This window comes from Stegodyphus dumicola, chromosome 6, assembly GCF_044657685.1.
Source record: "Stegodyphus dumicola isolate Sdum_Otavi_A_Nest chromosome 6, ASM4465768v1".
NCBI lineage: Eukaryota > Metazoa > Arthropoda > Arachnida > Araneae > Eresidae > Stegodyphus > Stegodyphus dumicola.
The window spans coordinates 98,513,837-98,538,659 of NC_140773.1; the positions used below are offsets into that span (position 1 = coordinate 98,513,837).

Below are 24,823 nucleotides of genomic sequence, written 5' to 3' on the forward strand. Positions count from 1 at the left end.
GACTTCCTTGATAGCTTAAATGTGGTCATCTTGCTGTTGAGCATTTCATGTTTTCAAAATGAGTCTATATTGAGTGATGACCACCATAACAGGATCTGCTCAATGGATCAATATGTTGTTTATGTTTTCCTTTGGTATTCTGTTTCATAGTTGAAATCTTCTAGCATAAATGTCCAACATGCTATTTGCATATTTAAATTTTTCTTGTTGATGGTTATTTTGAAAGAATCATCAGAAATAATTTTAAAATGTTTGCCTAAAAGGTAAACTCTAAATTTTTTCAAAGCTGGAATTACAGCTAATACCTCAAGTTCATGACTGGTAATTTTTTTTTCAGCAACAAACATCTCTCTGATAATAGACAGAAAGTAGGCAATTATCAATCATGAACTTTTGCATGAGCATACAACCATCACCATGAATACTGGCATGAAATTGAATTGATTGAAAAAAATGTAATCAATTCAATTTCAGTATCATTGCACTGATTTGTAGGTGCTAAGTATGAGTTTTTTTCGCATAAACATTGTTTCAAATTGAAAGCTTTTCTTGCACATTATCACCAGAGAGGAAGCCATAACTTTTATTTAGGAGATCAGTTGATAGTTGAGCAATTATGGACAAATTTAGAATAAACTTATGAAAATATCTGGCAAGACCAAAAAAAAAAAAAGAAAATAGCAGCTGTTTTAAGAGGAGATAGAAACAGTTTATTATTTTCGAAGGCATGAGCAAGGAATTCAGTTCTAGGATTAAAAAAAAAATTCAAATGAATTCCAAAATTCATTCCAATATATCGGGGCTCTTGAATACAGTTTGAATAATAACTTAGAAATTATGATTGAAGAGAGTAATTATAAGCTGTCACTTGAAGTGCTTAACATTTTTTTCAGATGTTGAAAATTTAGTAAAATTTACTTTTCATTTCAATAAACATTTAAATTTGTTACTATACCTGATATGTTTTTTCTGATTATCAATGCTAGTGCTTACCTCAAGATCGCTTTGCTACCTGGAAAACTGGGAAAAGTCTCAGAATTCGAAAATTGACTAAAAAATACAGGGAAAAGTCAGGGAATTTCATATGGTGATCCCCCCCCCTAAAAAAACGACTTTTATGCCAGCGCTGGAAGCAATCACTTTCTTGGCGATTTATATATCACATTAGCTTCATTCGGGCAGCTGGCATAGAGCAAATTTTCACAGCTCCAATCAGATTGTCTTTTAGAAAGGCAAAGCAAGTTTACAGCAACTTTGATTTCCAGTAACCTAGAGAATCAAGAGATTCACATGCGGATATGCAGTGTATGTTGAATGAAAGAAAATACCTTTCTATTCTCGTATAAAACAAAATGGATTTAATTGTAGTGTACAGTACATATGGGATTTGGCAACATTATGATGAGCAGTAAACGGGTCATTTAGGTGTTGGCGACAATTTTCAAAATCTTGTCAAGGCCATACATTATACTAGGATTTTACCACAAAACCTTTTAAACTTCCCCCGCCCTTTTTAATAAATGCCTTATTTGTCATTTTGTAGTAAAATAAAAAAATAGTAATGTCATCTAGGCTAATCATTTAATATAATCATATTCACCAAAGTATCTTTAATTATTGTAATTAATTTTAATCTGTAAGTAGTTAACTTTATTTTAATGTTATTCGTATACTTTAATGTGGCTTCTTCCTTTTAAATTTATTTATTATTAGTTAATAATACCTTCAAATTTCAGGCAATTTTCTCTAGCATACTTCTGAAATTAATTCTAGCAGTATGATGACATACACGGAATTTAATGCACATATTTTTTGCTTATGTATGCTGCTAAATAAATATAAAATACCTGAATTCATTTTAAAATATCATTAAATAGATTTTTTTCTTTCGTTTATTTATTTATTTTTTTTCTTAATCTTGATTGGGCAGATTCTAATCTTCAGTGGAGAAAACAACTCCTATTATAGTTATAATAGTAATGCTTTGGGGATAAGTCATATGTGATTGGCAGATGTTTGTGTACTCAAGCGATACTATAATTAATTTACCTCTCAGCACAGCCAACATACACTAAGCAGATAGACTGGAATTTTTTTAAAACATGCCTGGAAAATGTGGAAAAGATGGGGAATTTCATTATCCTGTTTGAGTGGCAACCCTGTTACTTCCTCCTTGTTTAAGTTTACATAGATTAAATGTTCAGTTTGACTGTTTAAGAATTTTAATTTATTCATTTTTTTTTCAATCAAAACCTCTAGATATTCCTTTAAGATATCATGTGTAACATTTTTTTCTATTTAACCTTTTGAAGACTAGATGGCCATTATAGTGGCCATGTCTTTTTCCCCCATTTTCCAGGCTGAAAGAGTGGGGTGAAATGTCAAATTTGACGTTCTTGGGGTTTTAACCACTTTTCTCTTTCAAAGGTCTTTGTGTTAAGAATCCGGTTTTTCCCAATTTTTCCCTTTTAGTTCTTGTAGCTACATAGCGACAGAATTCGCGATAACTGTGTTTGTAAATTGTAAACAGAGCCTTGCATTGCATATTTTCGTAAGTTTTTTAGGAATTATTTTGACATTTTCTTAGCAATATGCCGAAAAGGAAAAGAGGTCTGACTGAAGAAGAAATACAAAAACATCTTCAAGAGCTTGATGATGAAATATGTACACATACATATATCTGTATGTTTAATACACATATGCATAAATCCACATGCAAACACATAGCTATACATTCATATATGTGCCTGTGTGTGTACATGTACGTATCTGTATATACGTTATTCCCATTTAAGGGTATGCATGCTTTCCGCTTTATGTGCATATCTGCACTTATACCATATTATATTATGTATTATTGAATATTGTTATCATCTCATTAATTTCATAACCTAATGTAGAATCTCTGGAAATGATAATGAATTGTGACTAGGTGTGAAAGAGAAATTAGAAATAATTTTCCTTTCTGATAATGTTTCATAAAATTTTATTGTAATTGTAAACAATGAATGCTATCCACTTAATTTTCTTTCTTTTCTCTTTTTTAAATCTAATTTCAGGTAGTCATGGTGCAAGTGGTAAGCATGAAAGCTGGGAATTTGATTCTGGAGCCCGCGATCTGAGTCCTGAACCAAATACACTTCATAAATTAATTGAGGCAGCTGGTGGAACAATATCTGGATGTAGCAATGATTTGCTAGAATTGGCAAACAAGGTTTGTTTACTTATACTTAATATGGTATTCCTTGTTAATGCAGCCACCACATGCAAGAACTTTGACTACATTTAAAATTAATTTGGTGAAAACTAGAAAACACTATGGCAATGTTCAAAAACTGAAAAATTACAGCAATATAATAAAATAATGTTTAATGTTTACAATGCCAGTGCTATGCATAATGCTAAATATGTGCAATACTGTGCTCTTAATCTCACTCTATATATTGCTGCAAGTTAAATATTTATCAACAAACCTTGTTAACATATTGAAAGAAAGCAATTAAAAATATAATTTAAAATGCAAATTTGAATTGTTAAATGAAAGTTATACATTAAATATTATACATACTGTTAAACGTTGCATTAAACATTATGCATAGTGTATTATATAATATGCTGCTGTTGTTCTTGTATACAGAATAATTTGTTTTCATTAAAAAAAGAGAGAGAGGGTATTGTCCATTTTGCTGACTGCTTGAAGTGGCCACTTTAACAAGGGAAGTATTTTTAATACGTATGAAATATACTCATTACATGCAAAAAAAACATAAGTGAAGAATATTTTTTTTATAATCTTCACACCAAAAATGTAATTCTTCTAAATAGAAAATTGAAAATATCCATATAACTCTTTAAAGTCAGTGAATACAATATTAAGTACATTTCAACAATTCTGTTTTATCTGGTACAACCATCTTGCTTGACATGTGTTTTGTTACTCACGAATAGCTTTGGGCTACCTTAGATCAGATAATTGAAATCTTAGATATGGAAACACTATTTTATTTATTTGGCATGTATATTTCTAGTGGTGAGCTGTGTAGGGTTGATTGTGCTGGAATTGCTAGGTGCACCATTTGTTAAACATAATATTGTCCATGGTTTCCACACATTGACATCACTAGTATTAAATTAGACATAGGAATGTTGCTTGCTAACCTGATGCTTAAACTGTCATGTCAAAAGTTTGCTAATGATCAAAGGATAAATCAGGGATTAGTTTTCTGCTTCTAGTGTGCCATTGTTACACTAGAAGATACACTACTACAGATTATCTCTGTAAAATAATGTAATGTAAGTAAATGAAAGCTATTTCTATGCAAGATACTATATAGAAATTTTAAAACATTTATTAATACAATAAATTTAATATTATTAAAATCTCTTTTGATGTTTGAAAGATTTTACTCTGCACTCTGTTTAGCACTTTAGAAAGCATTAGGTGTTCCCATCTCTCAGTTCATACTTCATTAAGATTCTGTGTATAAGAAGGAATGGTACTCCCTCATAATAAAATTGGCCACAGAGATTATTTTGCCTGTACTGGAATGCAGTAGTCACTTTAACAAGGAAGTATCTGCAAATTTGATTTCAGTTTTTTGAAGATGTTAATGGAGATTAAAGAAGAACATATACATATCCTTATTTGCCCATTTTTTAGTTTTGTGATTTCTAGAGGGAAAAAAGGATTGGAAGTCAGCTTTCTATATATATATGTGTTTGGAGTGACTGCAGTTCCGATTTGCTTGATGTGCAGTTTAAAAATGACTACTGGTTCATTTTCAGGAAACTTTCTTTGAAACATTTCAGAATAGGAAAATCTGGCACTTTGTGTAATATTTAATTATAAAAAATAAAAATAAATAAAATTGAAGTAGTTTCTTTTTTTTTTTTTTTTCTTTTTCTTTTCTTTTTTTAAATAAAATTTCACTAATTCAAGTACAAGAAAAGGTTGAAAATATTTCATATATATATATATAAAATTGAATTGAATTGTTGTTTCATAATTTTATTTATTTATTTTGTGTATTTATATTTCATTAATTGTCAAAACAGCTAAAAGATTGGTAGTTCTATAAAATTTTATTTAGTTATTCGTGAATTTGTTGAAGACTGCTGTTTGACTAGAAATATATTTAAAAAATTCAGATCTAGGTGCAAACATTTTTCTCTGGAAGAATATACACAACTGGATACTTCCTGCAAGAAAATATAGAGTTATCGTCAGCTCAATATGATTGCAGTAAATTTTTTTTAAACATAAAAAATACCTCTTAAGTGGATTAATTATTTCAACAAATAAAGAAAGCAACAGAATAATATGCTTAAAATATTTATGGCACATTTAGAACATACACTGTCAAGGAATAGTAAATTTTAATTTGTATTCAATTAATGATTGTAGTATGCTATTCAGCTGTTGTAGGTGTTTCTTTAATTCACTTATATTTTATTTCCAAATTATGCTAAGCAGTTTCTTTTTATTGATTAAATTTTGGAATATTGCAACATGTAGGTATTGCCATTTTCAATATGTTGTGTTTATTAGTAAGTGTGATAGAATTAAAGTTATAATAATTAATACCATGAAGAATTTCTGATAATTTGTAAATACTGTGCTTAAAATTATTTCTGTTGAAATTATAAACTGAAATTATCCAGCATTTTATTAATTTATTAAAAAGATTAATATGCAATTTGATCCTGATTCTTCTCTGAGAGTCCACACTATATTTGCCATTGTGTAATTCAGAAACTCCATCAATGTGGAATAACTCCAAGAAAAATTAAGTTACCTTGTAGAGAGACATTAGATTATTTTGAAGCAGGAGATGGGAAAATGAGCAGTGCCCTCGCTGGGACTCGAACCATGGACCTCTCGAATTCGCATCGAACATGCTGACCACTACTTTACGAAAGCACGCTAATAAGGTAGGAGAAATACCTTATGTACTCCCCCTTTTAAAGGGCAACTAGAGATAAGGGGACCCAATTGCCAAGTCCTGGAGAATCATCATCCACCACCATTTTAGTTTGGATGCCATTGTAGAGACATTAGGTATTTTTTAGAAGCAGGAGAGATGAAAAATGAGCCATGCCCTCACCGGGACTCGAACCACGGACCTGTCGAATATGCGTTGAGCGTGCTGACTACTACACTACAAAGGCATGCCAAGAAGGCGGGAGAAATACCTCATAGTATAACAATTTATTGAAATGTTTTGTTTTTCAGATTGAGGAAATATATACTATGTAATTTTTTATTCAAGTTTGAGAAATACATAGTATGTAATTTTTTTCAGTAATACAAATTTTATTTTCTAAGTTGTGTTTTAGTAAGTTTTCTATATTGTAAAAAGTTTTGTACTTGCAATAGCAAGTTTTCTTTTGATTGAAGTAGTTAATAAGACTCATTTAAATAAAGAGTATACATCTTTTACTATTCAAAAAGCTAATGAAATAAAAATAAGCTTTTTTAGTTGGATTAGAATGTAAATTATGAATTTTCAAATCTGATTTTTTTTCACTTATTGCCTTTTTATAAAAAATATGAAAGTAATCTGCAGTAAGTTTAAATTGCTGAGTTAAAAAGTAATATCATTGATGTATGCATTTTTTAAGAGAAATTTTTGAAAAATTTTGGTACCTTAAAAGTTGGTACAGTTGTAAATTTATGAACAGGATTTTAAAGTACGATACAAGATTTGCAGTATTACTTTATTGTGGTCAATAAAAGTGTGTAGTTTTTATATATATATGTGTGTGTGTGTTTGTGTGTAATGATCAAATTTAGTTTGGCATTCGGGAACTTTTGAAGAATCACAAAAATCACTTGATATTCCAAACATACCTTTATTACTTGTGGCACTTCACAATGGGGTTCAATCTGCACCCCACAATTTTGATGACTGTGCATTACATTGTAAACAAAAGCAACAAAGCAAGATCCTTCAGCCAGCAAGCATGGGGAGAGAAAAAGGAAGGGAGTAGGATTGCCACAATATTTATAGTAAAATATTTAATTAATCTGATTGACTAAAACTTATAGGCAATGCAGTATTTTCAAGATGACATAATGTGGAATATGCTTTCAAATATGATTCAGTTTAGAGAAAGTTATTACTAGAGACAAAATACCCAAATTAAAAATGAGCAATTAAGAAACATTTTAAATTATAATTTTGATTTGCAATTTTTTTTATCTTACGCACACATATATATATGTACTTTTCTTTTTTTCATTTCTGTGTTTGCTGAAGAAAAGGAAATGCAGCTAAAAATTTTCATGATATTAAATGTCAGTTGCTGATAAGATTTTGTAGTACTTTCTGATTATAATCACTTCTCATGAAAAGTCATGAAATATTATTCAAGAGGCGAAGCAGCATGTCATCAAAATAGTTATGTGAGAAGCCATGATTTCATCCAAAGTTTTATGTCAATCCAGGTTTGCATGTAGCCTATATCTGTCTTGAGCAGTGCACAATGCTGAAGTCGTACAATGAGTGTATGTAATTTTCTGATGTTTTCTTAAGTTGAAACAGATTGCTGTGTACATGGAGACAACAACAATATAAAAATGAAGCCTAGCATGTATAGCCTAGCCTATTTCATAGCGTGTATCTATTTTGGTTGGTGCACAATGTCAAAGTTGTATGATGTTGAATTTGTGCAGTTCTCATGTTTTTTGAAGCAAAAACACATGGCTCTGCATATAATAACAGCTCAAAAAAGGAAGATTTCATGTAAAAGGTATATGTTTAATTACTAATGTTTCTCGTTTCTTTAATTTTGTTGATTCACTGCCCTTAATTTTGTTGATTCACTGTATGAAATTCTTAATTTGCCTCCATTTTCAAAATGGCTATTGTTTTTTTGCTCATTAGTTTGCTGAAAAATTAGTCACCATAGATTTTACAAATGTTCTGTGCAATCAGCAATGATTTTGTGACTTTTTGATGGGGCTGCGGATAATGAGAAAGTACTTGTTTTATAAGCTTGTTTTTTTTTTTTTACTTCACGGGTTTTGTTTTCCATTGCTGTTACTTATTGCATTTGTTGAGAGAAAATTTAATATATCTTATCTTTTAACATCTACTATGTCATATGACACAAATACTGTCTCATAATAACTTCGAATAAATTCACATGACATGACAAATATTTCATATTTTACTCCACATTTTTAAGTCCTGTGATTTTAAAATTTGATGTTTGTTAAGTTCTTCATTTAGAAATATAAAATAAAATGTGCATCTGATTTAGTTTCTTACAGTACCAAATGGGGCCACAGGATTTTTTCTTTGAATTCATCCCAAAACTAAATTTTCAATTAAACTATCGTTTTACTTGTATGAACTGAATGCAGTGTTCAGTATAGTGGAGAAGAATATTTATTCAGCTGCAAAATTTAAAGGCTTAAAATAACATATAAATTTAATTTTTGATGTTCCAGCAATCTAAAAATTTCATGAATTTGACACATGAGTGTATTTTTATATAATTAAGTAAATCAAAGTAACTGCACATATTTTATGTGCTTCAATAAAGCTGTCTAAATAACATCAATCAAAACATTTAATTAGACTGGCTTGATAGTTTATTGATAAAGAATATAGGCTTTTTAAAATTGTTCTTAATAAGACTCATTAAAAAAAATTTGGTACTGACACCAGAAATTTAATTTTTATTCTGGCGAGATTGTGTATTCGAAATTCTGAAGGTATGCTAATTTTAAAATTATTTTGCGATATTGCCGTTGAATTGAATTTTATGGTTTAAGTGCAAAGAACATGATATTTAATAAATAAAGGTAACTCACAAAACATTAAAAAATCTCCCCTTTGGGAATAATATAAAATCTGAAAGCTTTCAGATATTTTAAATTTAATTTAATTTTTCCTTTTTTATTAATTGAAAAAATTTACTTTTCAGGTTTTGATGTGCTATTACTTCTCTTTCTAGTTAAGGTCTAACCTCTTAAAAATTACATTACCATATTTGACGGCATGCTATACAATTCAGTATAAACTAGGAGTGTTTCTTGTTTTTGATGATGATGATAGTGGAAAGGATTTTTATGGTTTTGAAAGTGATTAAAGTCTAATTTCCTGATAGGCAGCGTTTTCCTTGAATCTGTGTTTTTTGTTTCTACTTTATTTTGTATTCTGTTTGATTGCTTGCCTTTCATTCATTTATTCATTATTGAAATTTACATATCATGTTGAAAATAGCTTGCCGTTTGTTAATTTTCTTTAATAAAAATATGTTTGGTAATTGCATTTAATGATTGTTTATTTGGCTTTTACGAAACGTGAGAATTAAAAGAAACCACATTTTAAGTTAGTGCGGACTATTGAAACTTTTTTCTCTTGTGTGTGGCCTTCTAAATGAGGGTGCATCTTATATGTCAGTGCGTCTTATATGCCGTCAAATACGTTAATTACTTCATGAAAGGTGATGTATTGCTTTAATATTACCAAAATAACTTTTGCTTTTATATTGCTTAGAAGTAATTTGTATTTTTACTTAAAAAAAAGGAAAAAATTTGAACTTCGAGTAGCCAGTGACTGACAGAAACGACTACAGAGTTAAATCTTTGATTGAGTTTGGCTTTTAAATATATAATAATAATGTGGACATTCTAATAAGTATTACAATACAGTGTCTCACAAAAGTATTCACACACTTTAAGAATTTCCAGAAAAAGTGCTGTACCCAGAATTGAATTCGAATATAACGCCCAATATTTTATATCATCTCCATGCGATTTTAAATAAAAAGAAACTTTTTAATTTTTAATACTAACTTATTTTCTTTTTTTGAAATTGAAAATGTAAGGATGCATAGATAAAACATGCCACAAAAGTGATCGTATACTGAAACATTTTGCATAAAATTTCATGAATAAAATTGTCTACCACCTTTTTTTTATTTTTGTGTTTTGGTGAGATTTAAAAAATAGTTTGGCCTTGTTTCCCCCCCTCGCTTACATTGTTATATTTTATTTAATGTTTAAAAACATCTTATAGTCGTAAGGAAGCAATGAACAACATTTGAAAATTGATCATTTTTCATCATAAGGTTGGAAATTCAATTCAGGATATTGCTAAATTAGTAAATTTATCCCATTCTATGGTGCAGTATGTGGTAAAATGTTCTAAAAAAAAATCTGATCCAAAATAAAGTAAGAAAAGGTTGTCTGGCAAAGAGGGTTCGACGTGACTCAACATGATTATAGATTTATAGTTAGAAAATGTATGAAATGTCCATGTTTGAGTGTTGTAAAGATTTCAGCAGAATTTACTGAAAAAATTTCTATTTCAGTTTAATGTAAAACTGTTTGATGAGCGCTCAGATCAGCTGGATTACATGGGCACTCTACTCGAAGAAAATTTTTTGGAAGTGCAAAAAATAAAAAGCTTAGGCTTTTCTTCTCAAAATTAATGGCAACTAGCCTGAAACGCATTGGAATCATGTCTTATTTGTGGATGAAAGCAAATTTAACATTTTGGTTCCGATTGACATGTAATTGTATGGAGAAAAAAAAATGAGGAACTTAATCCTAAGACCTTGGTTGGAACAGTAAACATGCATGATGCATGTCAGCATCAGGATTGAATAATCTAATATTTATTGATAGTGCAATGAACTCTGCTCTTTATTAAAATATTTTAAAAGATAATTTAAAATTATCCACTTAAAATTTGGGTATTGGAAACAGCTTTATTTTTTTTATCAGGCTAATGATCCTAAGCACACAGCCCTCAGTATTCACCTTTTGGGTATCTAGCTCACAAGTTTTGAAAACACCACCTCAGTAACCAGATTTAAACCTAAGAGGATAGAGGTTAGGATATGAAAACACAACATTAAAACAAAAGTCAAACTAAAAACAGTGATGATGGAAGAATGAAGGAACATTGATGCAGGTATTACAAAAAACACTGGTTCATTGTATGTCCACACTTTTGGAAGCTGCCATAAAATACTGCAGAATATACTACAATATTTACTAATATATGCATATTTCTTTAAACCATATGAAGACTTTTGTGGGGTAACTTTTTTGTTACTTTCTTATTATTGATTTTCAAAAAAAAAAAAAAAAAAAAAAAAAAAAAAAATTTTTTTTTGTAATACGTTTATAAGATAATTAATGTAGTTTTGCTAAGAGCAATTTATAGATATTATTAAAAAATTTTCATTCTAAAATATTTATTTTTATTAGAGAATAAAGCAGTATTTCACTGAAAGTCTTAAGCATGTGAACATCTTTATGAGCCACTGTATGTCACTGCAACCATAAAAAATTTAAGTGTTATTTTACATGCGATTCTAGCTAGAACTTAAGAATTCAACTGCGGCCCAGTGGAGCTCAGCTTTGGTACTTCGCATTTTTTTTGCAAAATTAAAATTTCAGACATTATGCAGAAAAGTGCCCAAATAAAATAGATTTCAGTGACATTTTTCATGAAATATTTTTATATAAATTATATTTCATAGTCTTAAATGTAATGCTATTCAAATTATTTATTTTCTATTATTCTTGGTCTAAATGTAATTTGTTTTTCTCATATTCTATTTATTTTAATTTAATTTTATTTTTGTTTTATTTATCATTTATTCTTATTCTATTTAATATATAATATTAATATAATTTATTTTATACAATATATAGACATATTTAATTGTAATTTTAATTAATAATTATTTTTGTTTTATTTATTATTTACACAGTAATAATTTATTTATATAGTTAATTACAATTAGTAATTTTTTTTTACATATCTATTTTTGTGTATGGTTCCTGAATACTGGAAACATATTGTATACATTCCTGAGAGCTGGGTAAAGGTTATTTAAAACATGAATTTCAGAAAATATTTCAGCTTCACAAATATCGAATGTCACATTTATAGAATTTTCGGAAGCACTTCCGCAGAGAATCCTGTAAATGTAAACATCGCCAACTTTGGCGGTAATAGTTCAAACCTAGTAACCTAGCTAATTCATCCTATTCGCTTTTGCGAAGGTTGTCGTTGTTCGCATTTGTAGATTTATATTCTTCTCTTATTTATTATTATTTTTTTTTTGAATTTTTTAACAACGAATAGATAGAAATATTTTCGCATAATTAAAGAAGTTTTTGTCTAAAGATGCCGGTTCTCGGCTCGTCAGTTCGGGATCAAAGGAAGAAAATATGGAGGGAGGGGTGAATGCTAATTTGTAACATGGCTGTTCACGTTATGTTCTTAATTATTAACAGCTGTAAGCGCGCAGAACCATGAGGTTTCCAACCCCTATAATAATTTTAAAATGTATAAAGTTCTAGTTTTATTAACAATGCTACTGAAGAAAATTTGATTACTGTTGAAGGTTATTTGTATTGTGAAATATATTATGAAAAAGGACAGGTATTTGTTTCAACGTAAAATGCTTTAAGCTGTACGCAAGTAACTTGAAAAAAAAAAAAAAAAAAAAAAAAAAAAAAAAAACTGAAAACTATGTAAAATGGATAGGTCATGCATTCATTAATTTTATTACATGGGCATGGCTCTTACCGAAATACATCAATCAACAGGCAAAGTACTTAATAATAAAAAAAGACACTTGTAATAGAAATATTAGTATTCTATATGAATTAGAGGAAATACATATAAGTATAATGTAAACGTATGTATAAGAATACTAATTGTTATTTTTTAAATGCATTTTTACATCCCGTTATGTTTAATACATTGTTTTCTGTGCTAACTTACAAATAATTACTTTAATTTAATACAAATTTATTTTCGTATATCACGTTTAAGCTGTTAGTTTTACATCTACATACTTATTATCTGTGAATTTTTACTACATTGTCTGCTAATTTGAATTTACACTAAAAACAACGTTTACAAAATATCACGCTTACGGCTCGGCTCAAGCTTTGCGAGTAAAAATGCAGCGGCGCCAACGGGTTCTTTCTCGAAGCGCCAACGGGTTCTTTGCGGATGAAAACCCGAATTTTCTAAAGAATGGATTTATGTTCAGTAATATTTTAGTTTTTGAAAGGAAAAAGTCTTAATACTTATGCAGAACAGACGAGGATGTGGCGTCATCTATTAAACAGTTAATGAACTATGTTAGTATTTTTGATATTATTAGGATAACCTAGCAGTTCGTAAATTTGCCGTATTGAACGTAACCGTCGATAGCTCAGTTGGCAGAGCGGTGGACTGTAGTGGGAATATGCTCAGTTATCCATAGGTCGCTGGTTCGACTCCGGCTCGACGGATGTAGTTTTTTTCTTATCTGTACGATTTATAGTGTTTTCCATTCTCTCTTAGGAATTAGTTGTTTTGAAGGAAGCAAATGCATGGTATTTTTTTCTTGTGATCCTTTTAAATGTGAAGAAAAAATTTAAATATATAATCCTCATATTCTGCTATGTATATTATTTTATCAAAATTGTTGAAAGGAAAAGCTAACCGAATTTGTAATTGTTTTGGCTCTTTGAGATTGTTTCAAAATTTATGTATTGATCCTGATAACCGAATGATCGCGATTTAAGTTTGAATTTCTTGTCTCAGTGAACGCTTGTAATGTCATTCATTATATTTCAAAGCAAAAGGAAGGAAATAAGGTTGCTAGCGTATGGTGCCTGTTGGAGTTTATTATTTATATTATTTTGTTGAAGCAATTGAAAAGAAAAGCATGCTGATTAATTTTCATGTTTTCATACATGGTTTACGTGTATACATAGTTCTTTTTTTTTTTAATTGTTTCAAGTTTTATATTTTTAACTATCAATTTTAATCCGGATAATCGCATGGTTGTGATATAATGCGTACAAATACATACTATTTTTTGTGCTTTATCTATTGTTGCTTAGTTAAATTAATTTTTTAGAGAGAAGGTATTTTTATTAGATATTAACACTTCATCTTGTTAATTGGATTTTATCCATCAGCGCTTGCTGACGGAAAGCTTGTTAATCGGTTTATTTTCTAGCAGACCTTAATGATCGGAAGCTTACTAACCTTTTTAGTCTGAAGAGCAATTTGCTCAGAATTACTACTAATTTCGTTTTGGCATTTTGCGTCGATTCACTATAAACGGTGGATATCTTTTTAAATTGTTGCCACCAAATATTAGAGCCCTGTATTATATTTAAAGAAATTAAATAATGAAGAATCTGCATAAATGTATGTTATGTTTCGCGTATCGTGATAAAACAACAGTACCTAGAGCCATCAAATTTTGAATAACGTAATCCTTCGCCGAATATGAGCATCTGGAAGCTCTAATTTAAAATATCACGTTTTTCGCAGTTTAAACATAAAATTCAGTTCAAGAGCAATATCGCAAAATAGTTTTAAATTGAGCATATCTTTAGAATTTCCGATACAAAGTCTCTCGTGCTGGAGATAAAAATGTTTTTTTTTTTTCCCTCCCCCTTCTTTTTTTTCTTTTCTTTTCTTTCTTTCTTTCTTTTTTCTGTATAACGTTGCCATTGCTCGCTTTGAAATCCTTTGGTTTGTTAATCGAAAATTCGTTAAAGTTTTACAAAATCTGAAATGGATAATAAAACAAATTTCAAATTTGGGCTTCCACTCAAGATATGCTCAATTAAAAATTGTTTTGCGATATTGCTCTTGAACTGAATTTTAAGTGCGAAGAACATGATATTTAATAAATAAAGGTAACACACAAAATGTTAAAAAAAAACGCCCCCTTCAGACGTAATTTAAAATCTGAAACCCGATTTCAAACTTTTTTTTTTTTTTTTTTTGGAAGGGAGGTAAAGGTGAGGGATCTGCGTGATGGTAATCATTCCCAGCCATTTTTCGGACATTTATTTAATTAGATGTTTCATTCACTGGTTCATTCATCTGTTCTCATTATTTTGCAATATTGCTGTTGAATTTTATTTTATGCGGTTTAAGTGAGAAGAATATAATATTTTATAAATACAAGTAACACACAAAACGTAAAAAAAATGCCCCCCTCTGCGTAGTATAAAATCTGAAAGCTTTGCTTTAGAGTCATTTTTACTCGATCGAATTTGTCACCTCAAATTAACCGTTAATGTCACGTTCACGAAAATTTACGTTTTTTCCATTCTGAGTTTGTAGAACGGGCCACGTAGAATTACGTTTTTGCTTGGAATTTTTATTACGCTGCGTTAGTTTTCATTTATGCGTAGTGGGTGTATTATTTGTTACCATTAGCTGTAGCACTCACTATATGTCGGTTGAACGTACCTTTTTACCTGAACCAGTTTTCCTTTTTAAGTAAAAATCTTTGAGGAAATTTACGCAGATAAGTTATCCGATGCAGGAAGTAGTAATGAATCAGAGAACTGTAAGTAAAACGATATATATATATATCTAATATATCTATTCATAATATATCTATCGATTCTGTCAGGTTAAATTTCACAAGCTTGAATGTTTTACAATATCTCTAGACACGTAAATAAATAACTTTGTAAAATTTTATAAAAAAAAAAAAAAAAAAAAAAAAAAAAAACAATGGTGTTGCTAGAGGGAACATGTCGGGCAAGGGGGAACCCCGGGCGCAGCATTCAGGTGCGCCAGACTGTTGTTACGAAATTTTAGAATGAAACATTTTCCATTTTTGGCACACAGAAAGGGCTGCAAGATTTTTAGTTGACCCGGGCGCTGAAAACCCTAGTTACATCTCTGAAAAATAGTGTTAATTTTATAAATTGCAACGCTTTTAAACTATACATACATATTTATTTAATGCTGTTAAAAAGTGACTGAAAGAAGAAAACAACCCGTCTATTAAATGTTAATATATATTAAAATATTGGAAAACTTGAACATTTGATTGTTAGTTTCACTTTGTAATACTAGATGGCAGCACATATTAGTTTCATTCTTGGTTAAGTTGTTCGAAAGTATACGTATTTTTTCAGTTTTAGTGTGTTTTCAGACTTTTTAAGCATCACCACCAGAGGCGTAGCTAGGGTTTCTAGCGCCCAGGGGCAATTGAACATTTCGCGCCCCCTACAGCTTGCCAAGGATGGAAAACATTTAATTCAAAAATGTCCTAACATCAATTTGGCGCCCCTTTTATTCTGCGCCCTTGGACAGATGTCCCCTCTTGCCCCCCCTCTAGCTACGCCCCTGATCACCACCTACCTTCGTAATAAAGAAATGCTTTGAAAAGGAATTAGGCGGCGGGGATAGATAGGGATGATACTCTAGAAAAATATAATGATGAAATAGTATAAGGCAAATATGTGTGAGTATTAACAATCAATGAATAAGCGTTAATTATGTAATGATTAGGTTAATCAGATATGATATAACACCACACAAGGCTGCTTGCCTAAGGGTAGGGACATCTTCGTGGGGGACTTTCCAAAGGAAACTAGTTTGTGTTTATATTAACGCCACGAAAAAAACTATACAGCCAACCCGTTCGTTTGGGATCTCGACTAACTAACTGAATCAGTAATTGAAATTATTAGTCTGATTCAGTTAGTTAGTCAATTACTGCTTCAGTTAGGTAAATAAGATAATAAGTTTTTCGGGCGACTTAATCAAATGTTGTATCAATCATACTTTGGGAACCTCTGTTTTTAATATCCTAAACAATGATAGTGTCCAACTTTAATGTTTCTAAAACATGATTTTATTTTATTTCATTAAAAATATATTTAAGGCCACTGTAATTGAAAATCAAGTTCTAGCATCTAGCGTTTTTTTTATTTGCCCCCCCCCCCGACTTCCTACACGCAGAGAAATTAAGGAATCTGTGGAATGAGTTGTGTATGCGTATTTTGATAAAGAGAAAATGATTTATGAAAATTTTCCTCACATGAAGTTTACTTCCATGTGCTTACTTTTAGCCCACTCATCAGTACGTATAGGATAGGAAATACGCTAGTTGGAGAAATTAAAGGAATGGCTGTTACAACTCATGTGCCTTCAATGATTTTGCAGCTTGCACGAGATTTTTATTTTGTCATGCTTGAAATATCTCTGTTATGCAGAATTACCTAGTTCTGCAAAAATAAATTTAAATTAGAATATTATAAATGTGATGTGATATAAATTAGGGCAGGGTAAAATCTGATGTTTCAACATTTTAGAGATACACGGAAGAAAATAATAAGATATGTGGTCACCCCTGACCGAAATGCAAGTTTTAACAGGAGATTCTAAGTTCTGAGATTTAAGGAAAACTTTACCTTCATAACGGTGCTGCACTTCTATGCTAGTTGACTGGTATTCTAAAAAAGAGAAATCTTCATAACGGCGCCATGGCGGAGCGTGCACAAATTGAGATCAATTTTTCGCTTGAAACTGATCGTCTGGACCCTCATGCCAGTCTGGCGTCTATCATAAAGGTTCGCAGACCTTTATGATAAACGCCGGACGTACATTATGCACATTAGATTTCGCACCTTTATAATAAACGCCGAACACATATTATGCACATTAGCATGCATATCTTATGCACAATAGATTTTCGTTATTTTCATTTCAATTACTGATTCAGTTAGTTAATAAGGGGATGAAATAATCTTCAGTACCTTTATGGGAAACGCTGGAATTGCTATAAAGCTCTCTGCGCATGAATTGAAAAAGCCGAATTTTTCTTTTTATGGAACAGGAATAAGTGTAGACCTTAGAGATAATAAAAATGTCTTATACCAAATCTTCAGTATTCTATTAAATAATTAATTTATGTTCTATCTAATAGTGTAAATATCCTGTCTGATTTTCCTCTTTTTTTTTTTTTCTGATTGCTTGTCGATTTCAAACTTGAAAAGGTATTTTTACTGTTAGCAATGAAATGTTTCGAATCTCCCCCCCCCCGTCCCGCATTAAATGTTCTGTTTTTCTAGTGTTTCTGAAATTTTTTAGCATTGCGATCTACAAGCTCTAGAAAAAGAAAGTTGATTTCTAGAAATTCTGTAGAAAATGTTGTTGTCTGTGAAATAGAAAAAAATAATCTGAAAGGAAATAATATTATAACCGATTAATAATAAGTTAATATGAGTAACTATCAGCAGTCAATTAATAATTGCAAAATAATTTGTATTCTAAATAAATATATAACTATAAAATAAAATAAAAAAAATGTTCAGATATCTTTTCAACAAAAAAATATTTCACGTTGCAACGCATTTTTTTGAGAATCTCTGGTTTAGTTTGCTAACTCTTTGGGTTTCCAAAAAAGCAAGACAGTCTACTTCTACAAAGGAACGCAGATGCGCACCGTTATGAAACACGCCGGATTAGCATAAGGATGCCGAAGATCAGTTTCAACTCAGAAAAGTGGACCTTCAGTTTTTGCACGCTTTTTTATGCTACGGCATTATTATGAAGATTTCTGACTTTTTAAACACGGTTAACGGTTCCAGCTTTACAGTGATTTTTCATGCTGTGTATTAAGATTGTACAGGAGTTTGTGCGGCAACAAAATGTACACTCATCAAAATTAAAAAAGTAATGACAGAAACAAAACGTAACTGATATTTAATGAAAAGTTAGTAATTAAAATTTGTACAGAAACATTAGTTAACATAAATTGCAATGTTTGGCAGTTGATTATTCGCAAAATATTGAAATGAAAACCAAAATTGCTGAAGTGGGAAAATGATGGAATAATTAAGTCAGCTCTCATGGAAAATATTTTCTTTTATATGTTGTATGGTCTTCTCAGACGGATATCTAAACCTCACATGTTGTTATCATGGACTTTACCAAAGTGTTAATCAAATTTTGTAGAACTGCACACCACTCTTCTAAAAGTGCACTTTTCAGCTCTTGCTGGATCCGGGGAGGAATTTGGCGTTCTGAAATTCGGAACCCTGAGGCAAACCACACATGATCAATCGGGTTAAAGTCGGTTGAGTAAAGTGGGCAGTGCATTTGAGTGATACTTTCTAAGCATTCTGACGCCACATATGCTTGATGAGCCAAGCATTGTCATCTGTTAGCAAAAACTCAGGGTGAACAGAACCCTTAAATTGTCTAAACACTCATTCTTATATTTTCGAGCGGTTACAAAATATCCTCGAAAGATATGCAGCTCGGTGCAGCCATTTGTCATGATTCCTTCCCAAACCATTAAACCGTGGTCGCGGAAACAGGATATTTCACGGACGAGGGAAGGTAAGTTGCGTGTTCTTTCCTCTCTCCAGATCAAAACCCGTCTAGAATCACTGTTCAGACTACACTGAAGAGCCAAAATATTATGATCACCTACTCAATAACGCGCTACGCGACCTCTGACCTGCAAAACAGCTGCAACTCGGCTTGGCATGTATGCCGCAAGTTATTGGTAGGAGACGGGTTGTGCCAAATGTTTAAGCAGCAATCACACAAAGTCGAGATACTCTAACAGTGGTGTTTGAGCTCTGAGCTGTCGCTCCATAAATCATAAATGTCCTTTATCAGATTAAGGTCTGGTGAGTTAGGTGGCCAGGACATTAATTGGAATTCGTCCTTATGCTCATTCCAACGCAGTGACATGGGGCGTTGTCCTGCTGAAAGATTTTATTTCCAGTTGGAAAGGCAATTGATCTACAGTTATGCCGAGATAGTCCGCAGTTTTCATGGTCCGTTCTACCATAAGTAAGTGTCCCAGAGCCACTCATGAGAACATCAGCATAATACCGTCACCAGCAGCTTGTGTATGGCCTGCTGTGCGAGAGAGGGAGCAGCTGTTCGCCTGGAAGACGGTAAATTCTGACAAGACTGTAGACGTGATGCATGAGAAATCGTGATTCACCCGACCATCTAACTGTCTTCCACTCACCTGTGGTCCAGTCTCGATGTTCTCGGGCCCACTGTAGGCGTAGTTGACAAGGACGTTTGGTCAACAAGCACACGACTGGGATGTCTGCTGCGCAGTCCCATATCCAGCAGAGTGTCCGCTGAACTGAGTGTTCCGAAACACTTGCATTGTTTTGGCCTGTCAACTGAGCCACTCTCTGACGCCGATTTTACTGTACCAAGGGGGACAGTCTCCGACATCCTTTTTATTTGATGACGCGTGGACGTCCAACACCTTGGCGTCTACTGTTCGTTTCATTGTCATTTATCCACTTTGCATACGTACTAACAACGGCAGATCGTGAACAACATACCAGTACTGCATTTTCGGAGATGCTCGTTCCGAATTTTCGGGCCATTACATTCTGCCCTCAATGAAATTCTCTTAGATCAGCAGCCATTTCCATCACTCGCAAAAGTTAAATGCAAGAGTGATTCCTTACCTTCTCCAGCAACAGATAAATACCATTCCCACTTAATCACGTACACTCCACGTCATTGAAAATGTAGGGATGGTCATAATGTTTTGACTCGTTAGTGTATATTTGGAATCGTCAGTTAACAATACTTGGGCCCAGTCATCTTGGCTCCATTGAGCATGTCTTTTCAACCCCATTCTTTCTTTTCTTTTCTCCCGCCCCCCTTTCTTTCTTTTTTTCCCTTCGTGTTTAGTTTGCTGCTTTTTACGCATGTAATTTTTTCCCAGAAATGCTATGCTTGCAGCTATCTTTTATTATTATGCATCTTAATGTCTGCTTAAATATTTGCTATTTTGAAAAGAGATACCGGTCAATTTTGGTGTAATCTCTACATATACTGAAAGAAAGAGTCTGTGTGTCTTTTGTTCGTGCTGCGCGTAAACTAATAGACCCAGGGCTACGAAATTTGGTATATAGGTATATCTAGACAAGAGCCAGTGCACCTCGAAGCGATTTTTTTCAAAGTTCGAATTAGATTTTTTAAAATTTTATCTTTTCGGTTTTATCGCATCATTTTCAATATCTTCATTCTTTTAGAAATGTGGTTTTGGCAACAGTTTTTCATTCAATTGTATACTGGACTGCTGACTGTTGAAAATCAGCACTGTTGCCACTTGAAAAAATGAGGGCGATAATTCTGTGAAGTTTTTAAAGTTTCTATTGGATATTGGACGTTTGTTGAGGGAAGGCAACGGGAAGTTGGTTAATTTATTTATGATAATAATTAATATTTGTATTAAGGGATAATGCTTATTTTATTGTAATTTTGTTATATGTAATACATTTTTTAAAAACACTTGTGGTTTTTTTATTTTTTTTAAATGAAGTTATTCTGCAGAGTAAAATTCTGCGCAGTTTTAAAATTTAACGTTCTCTTCAGGCATTTTCCCGGTGCATTTAAAAGGCAGACGAAAGCTGGCCGCATAGCTGCTAGTAATTTAGATTAAAATTTTAATTCTATTGCAGCCTATAACACTCTATTGTTATAATAAGGATTTCAATTAGTATATTCTTATACAAATATTTCCAGTACATTACTTATTAGCTATCATTGTTTTAAAAAGCCACTTTCTTTTGTATGTAAATCTTGTTTGATCACCTGCTGATTTCGTGGTTTAGTTACTACTAAGAAGGAAAAAATTGATAACTCTCTCACGCTTGTGCTGCGTTAAATCACCATAATTTGCTAAAGAGCTATAATCTGTCAACTGAGCGCTCTCTATCGCCATTATCATTCGTCAAAGTAAATTGACGTTATGTTAACAACTTAATTGCATAGAAATCGTACTTTTTCAGGCTGTGTATCATTTTGTAAAGTTTAATATTTTTATAATGTATATATATGACTGAGCCGTAACTATGAGATCTGACTTTTTTCTCTTTCTAATAAAATCGCATTTTATTTATGTTTGCCGAGTGGATGAACACTTTTCATAGCTTGTGTTCCTTGTATCAGTCATTCGATGAGGGTTACGATCTGTGAAGACGGCTGCTTTTGTGCTCTCTTGTTGCGATATAAATAGCATTCATAGCTATCTTGGCTCTTAATTCTTCGCTTGGTTGATTCCCATACACCATCAGTAAAAGACGTTGCCCTGGGGAAAGAAGTGATATGTTTGGGGGATTTTTTTCCCTCGTGCATTGATGGAAATGGAAGAAATAAATCGAATCTGATAAGACCTCAGTTGAATGTGAATGCTTGCTTCTAGGTAACTGAGATGTGTGGCTGGCACATTGGATTTCGGTAAACATATATACAACACCACCCCCGTATTCACGAATAATATGTTCTAATACTTATTGCGGATACGTAGATAATAGCGAATGCTACATCAAACAGGATATTCGTGTTATATATTATTATGGGTAAGATATCCAAGTAAAAAATTAGCAACATCAAATAGTGTAAAAATAATGTATTATGTATGCGACAATACATGATATACTTATACATAGCAATGTAGAACACGTATTGTACACTACAGTACCTATATGTGACAATAAAGGATTTTTGACAGTTTAACTTGATCCGCAAAAAGACGAGAATGGGGAGGGGAAAAAAAAAAAAAAAAAAAACACGCAGTTATTCTATTGTGAGTCATAACCAGGTTTCTTCCTCTTCCAGGACAACGGAAAAGACTGCAGAAAACCAGGGGAAAGCACTAGAAGAAATGATCTATGGTGCTTCCTGTAGCACTCCTAAAAGAGACAGATTTACTAATAACTGTTTATTATCTAAAAATAAATGTTTTATTATTTCTGCAATAAAATGCAAAATAATTGATTTCACGGGGAAAAAAGTGAAAATTACAGTAAAATTCTTATTAATTTACATTATGTTACACTTTGTAATGATATAGATTCTATTTTTTAAGAAGTAATTGAATTTTTTCCTGTTCTTTCTAAATAAATATATAAAATTTCTATTTTTATTGCTTTTATGAATTGAAATTCAGTTTTAGATTCGTCCAAATTCACAGATATGAAAGCAGATGCCTTAGCAAATGCAAAATGTATCTGTACGCACATTACAAAAGGTAAAGCATGCATGAAATGAAAACGTTTCAACTGAATCGTAATATAATAGTGTTATATATGGTTAAAATATAAATATAGTGATATGAATAAGGAAAAAAATCAATTTTGATTAATTTTCTCCACCATCGCAGAAACTTGTCAACTGTGCTGAGACTTATACCATTTCCAAAATCTATTTTTAACCCAAGGCCATTTGTAATACATAATCGTGTATGGTAGAAAAAAAAATTATCATTTCTAAATTTCTTATGAAGTATACGGTGTAGGTTCGAGCAAATCCTCTTCTCCTTTGAATTTATCCATTAAAAGTAACACAATAGATTACTGCATGCAATAGGGAAGAAAAACTTCTCTTTACACTTTTCTTTCGATAATATAGGTTCAATTCCGTAATTTAATTTTATTTTTAATTTCAATTTTGCTTTCCAAACAATCATATTATTTTGTTATTTTTAGTATCGATGTGTACCGAAATTCAGTTTTAGAATCTGTCTAAAATCGCAGATATGAAAAATCTCATAGCAAATGGACAAAAAAGGCAAACTATGTGCATTAAAAAATATATTATCAATAAATACATAAACTGTAGTACATTTTTAAATTTTACCAGGGGGAAAAGAAGAGATTATTGTAGGCAGTCAAGTGAGGCTTATTAAATTATATAGAAAATGAAATGTAACAGTCCCACATATGAATAAAGTATAGATATAATAAAATGAATATGAAATGTGTTTAAAAATCAGTTTCTTCCATTTCTGTTTGCCGTTTTTTCTATGGGATTTTCCGCTGGGAAAGAAACTTGCCATCCCTAGTTATAACATAACTGTTACAAAAGATAATAGAAATATGAATTATTCCTTTTCCTAGCACTGATAGATCATTCGTAGTTTACAAGCATCATTAACATTTTGAAGTCCTGGCTGTGGTAGAAAGTGGAGATGTGCTAGAACACATTATTAATGAGAATAAGATGAATATAAGAAGCAATGGTAGAATAAAATCTAAAAAGAAGAACTGTGATATGAAATCAAGGTATGTCAAATATTCTCTGACGCCTCATAACCGAGATTGGCTGCCAACACAATCGCGATCATCAAGATGTGTGTAAGCTCAGTGTTTGAAGTTTGAGTTTTCTTTAACCTGAAAATACACATAAGGTTCTGCAGTAAACATTTCATCTCTCTTATTTATTTACGTTGGGCAAAACGACAGCGCTAATGCTTGGACTGGAGATGTTTGAACTGCTGGTTTTTCGTCTATGTTAGGGTCACTAGGCGTGCCTATTTACGTGATTGCTATCACTACGATAGCTTTACGAAATTTCGCAACTTGCGAAAAATAAGCCGAATTCCTCCCGTCCCTTCTCTACCACTCTAAATCCCAGTTGCTGAATCAGCGGATACAGGGGTCCGACAGTACTACTGAATTCTAAATTTCTAAGGGTTACAGTTAGCAGCAGAACGAATGAATTGGTACTTTATGAATTGGATGTGCTTAAAGTATTCTATGGAAGTCTTAACCATACGGTCGAAATATCTTATTTTAAAGTGAAATTAAAATTTCTTTCTTTCTTTTCTTTCTTTTTTTTTTTTTAAATCGTAGAAGTTAAGGGATCAGTTAATTATTTTAATAGTGGATTTTCACTGCCTTGAAAATCGTGGGAAGTTAAAGGAATGAAATTTTTCTGGGAAAGTCAAGTAAACAGAAAATTTTTATGTAAAGTTTAGGCAAATTGGAACTTTTGAGAAAAGTAGTCGTAGAAGAGTTCGTGTACTCGTGGAGTATCTTGTGGAAAGTATTTTGTCCGCTTTCAGATATGATACAGTTTTACCGACGTGTAGATCTTTCTTCCACGTAAGGTAGCTGTTCTTTATTCTTTTCTTTAGAAGTTTAATTGCCCTTCAAAAATAAAAAAAATATTGTTAAGAAGTCGTTCTATTGTGCAGTTGTGCATTGTAATTAATATCTTTAAGCTATCCAGTTTTATTTTGAATTCCAAAA

The 24,823-nt window shown here is 31.6% G+C and overlaps 1 protein-coding gene and 1 non-coding gene across 4 annotated transcripts in view; both read left to right on the plus strand.

Annotated features, from left to right (window-relative positions):
- The window catches only part of LOC118184206 (colorectal mutant cancer protein), a 310,438-nt gene that overhangs the window by 10,029 nt on the left and 275,586 nt on the right, over positions 1 to 24,823 (plus strand). For all 3 annotated transcript variants that reach the window (XM_085818695.1, XM_035353942.2, XM_035353875.2), the window contains exon 3: positions 3,060 to 3,214. In XM_085818695.1, coding sequence (XP_085674821.1) covers positions 3,060 to 3,214 — 155 coding nt within the window. The remainder of the gene's footprint in view (positions 1 to 3,059; positions 3,215 to 24,823) is intronic.
- On the plus strand, positions 13,190 to 13,279 carry TRNAY-GUA (transfer RNA tyrosine (anticodon GUA)). The gene is given in 2 exon segments: positions 13,190 to 13,226; positions 13,244 to 13,279. It is a non-coding gene; the product is annotated as a tRNA-Tyr (tRNA).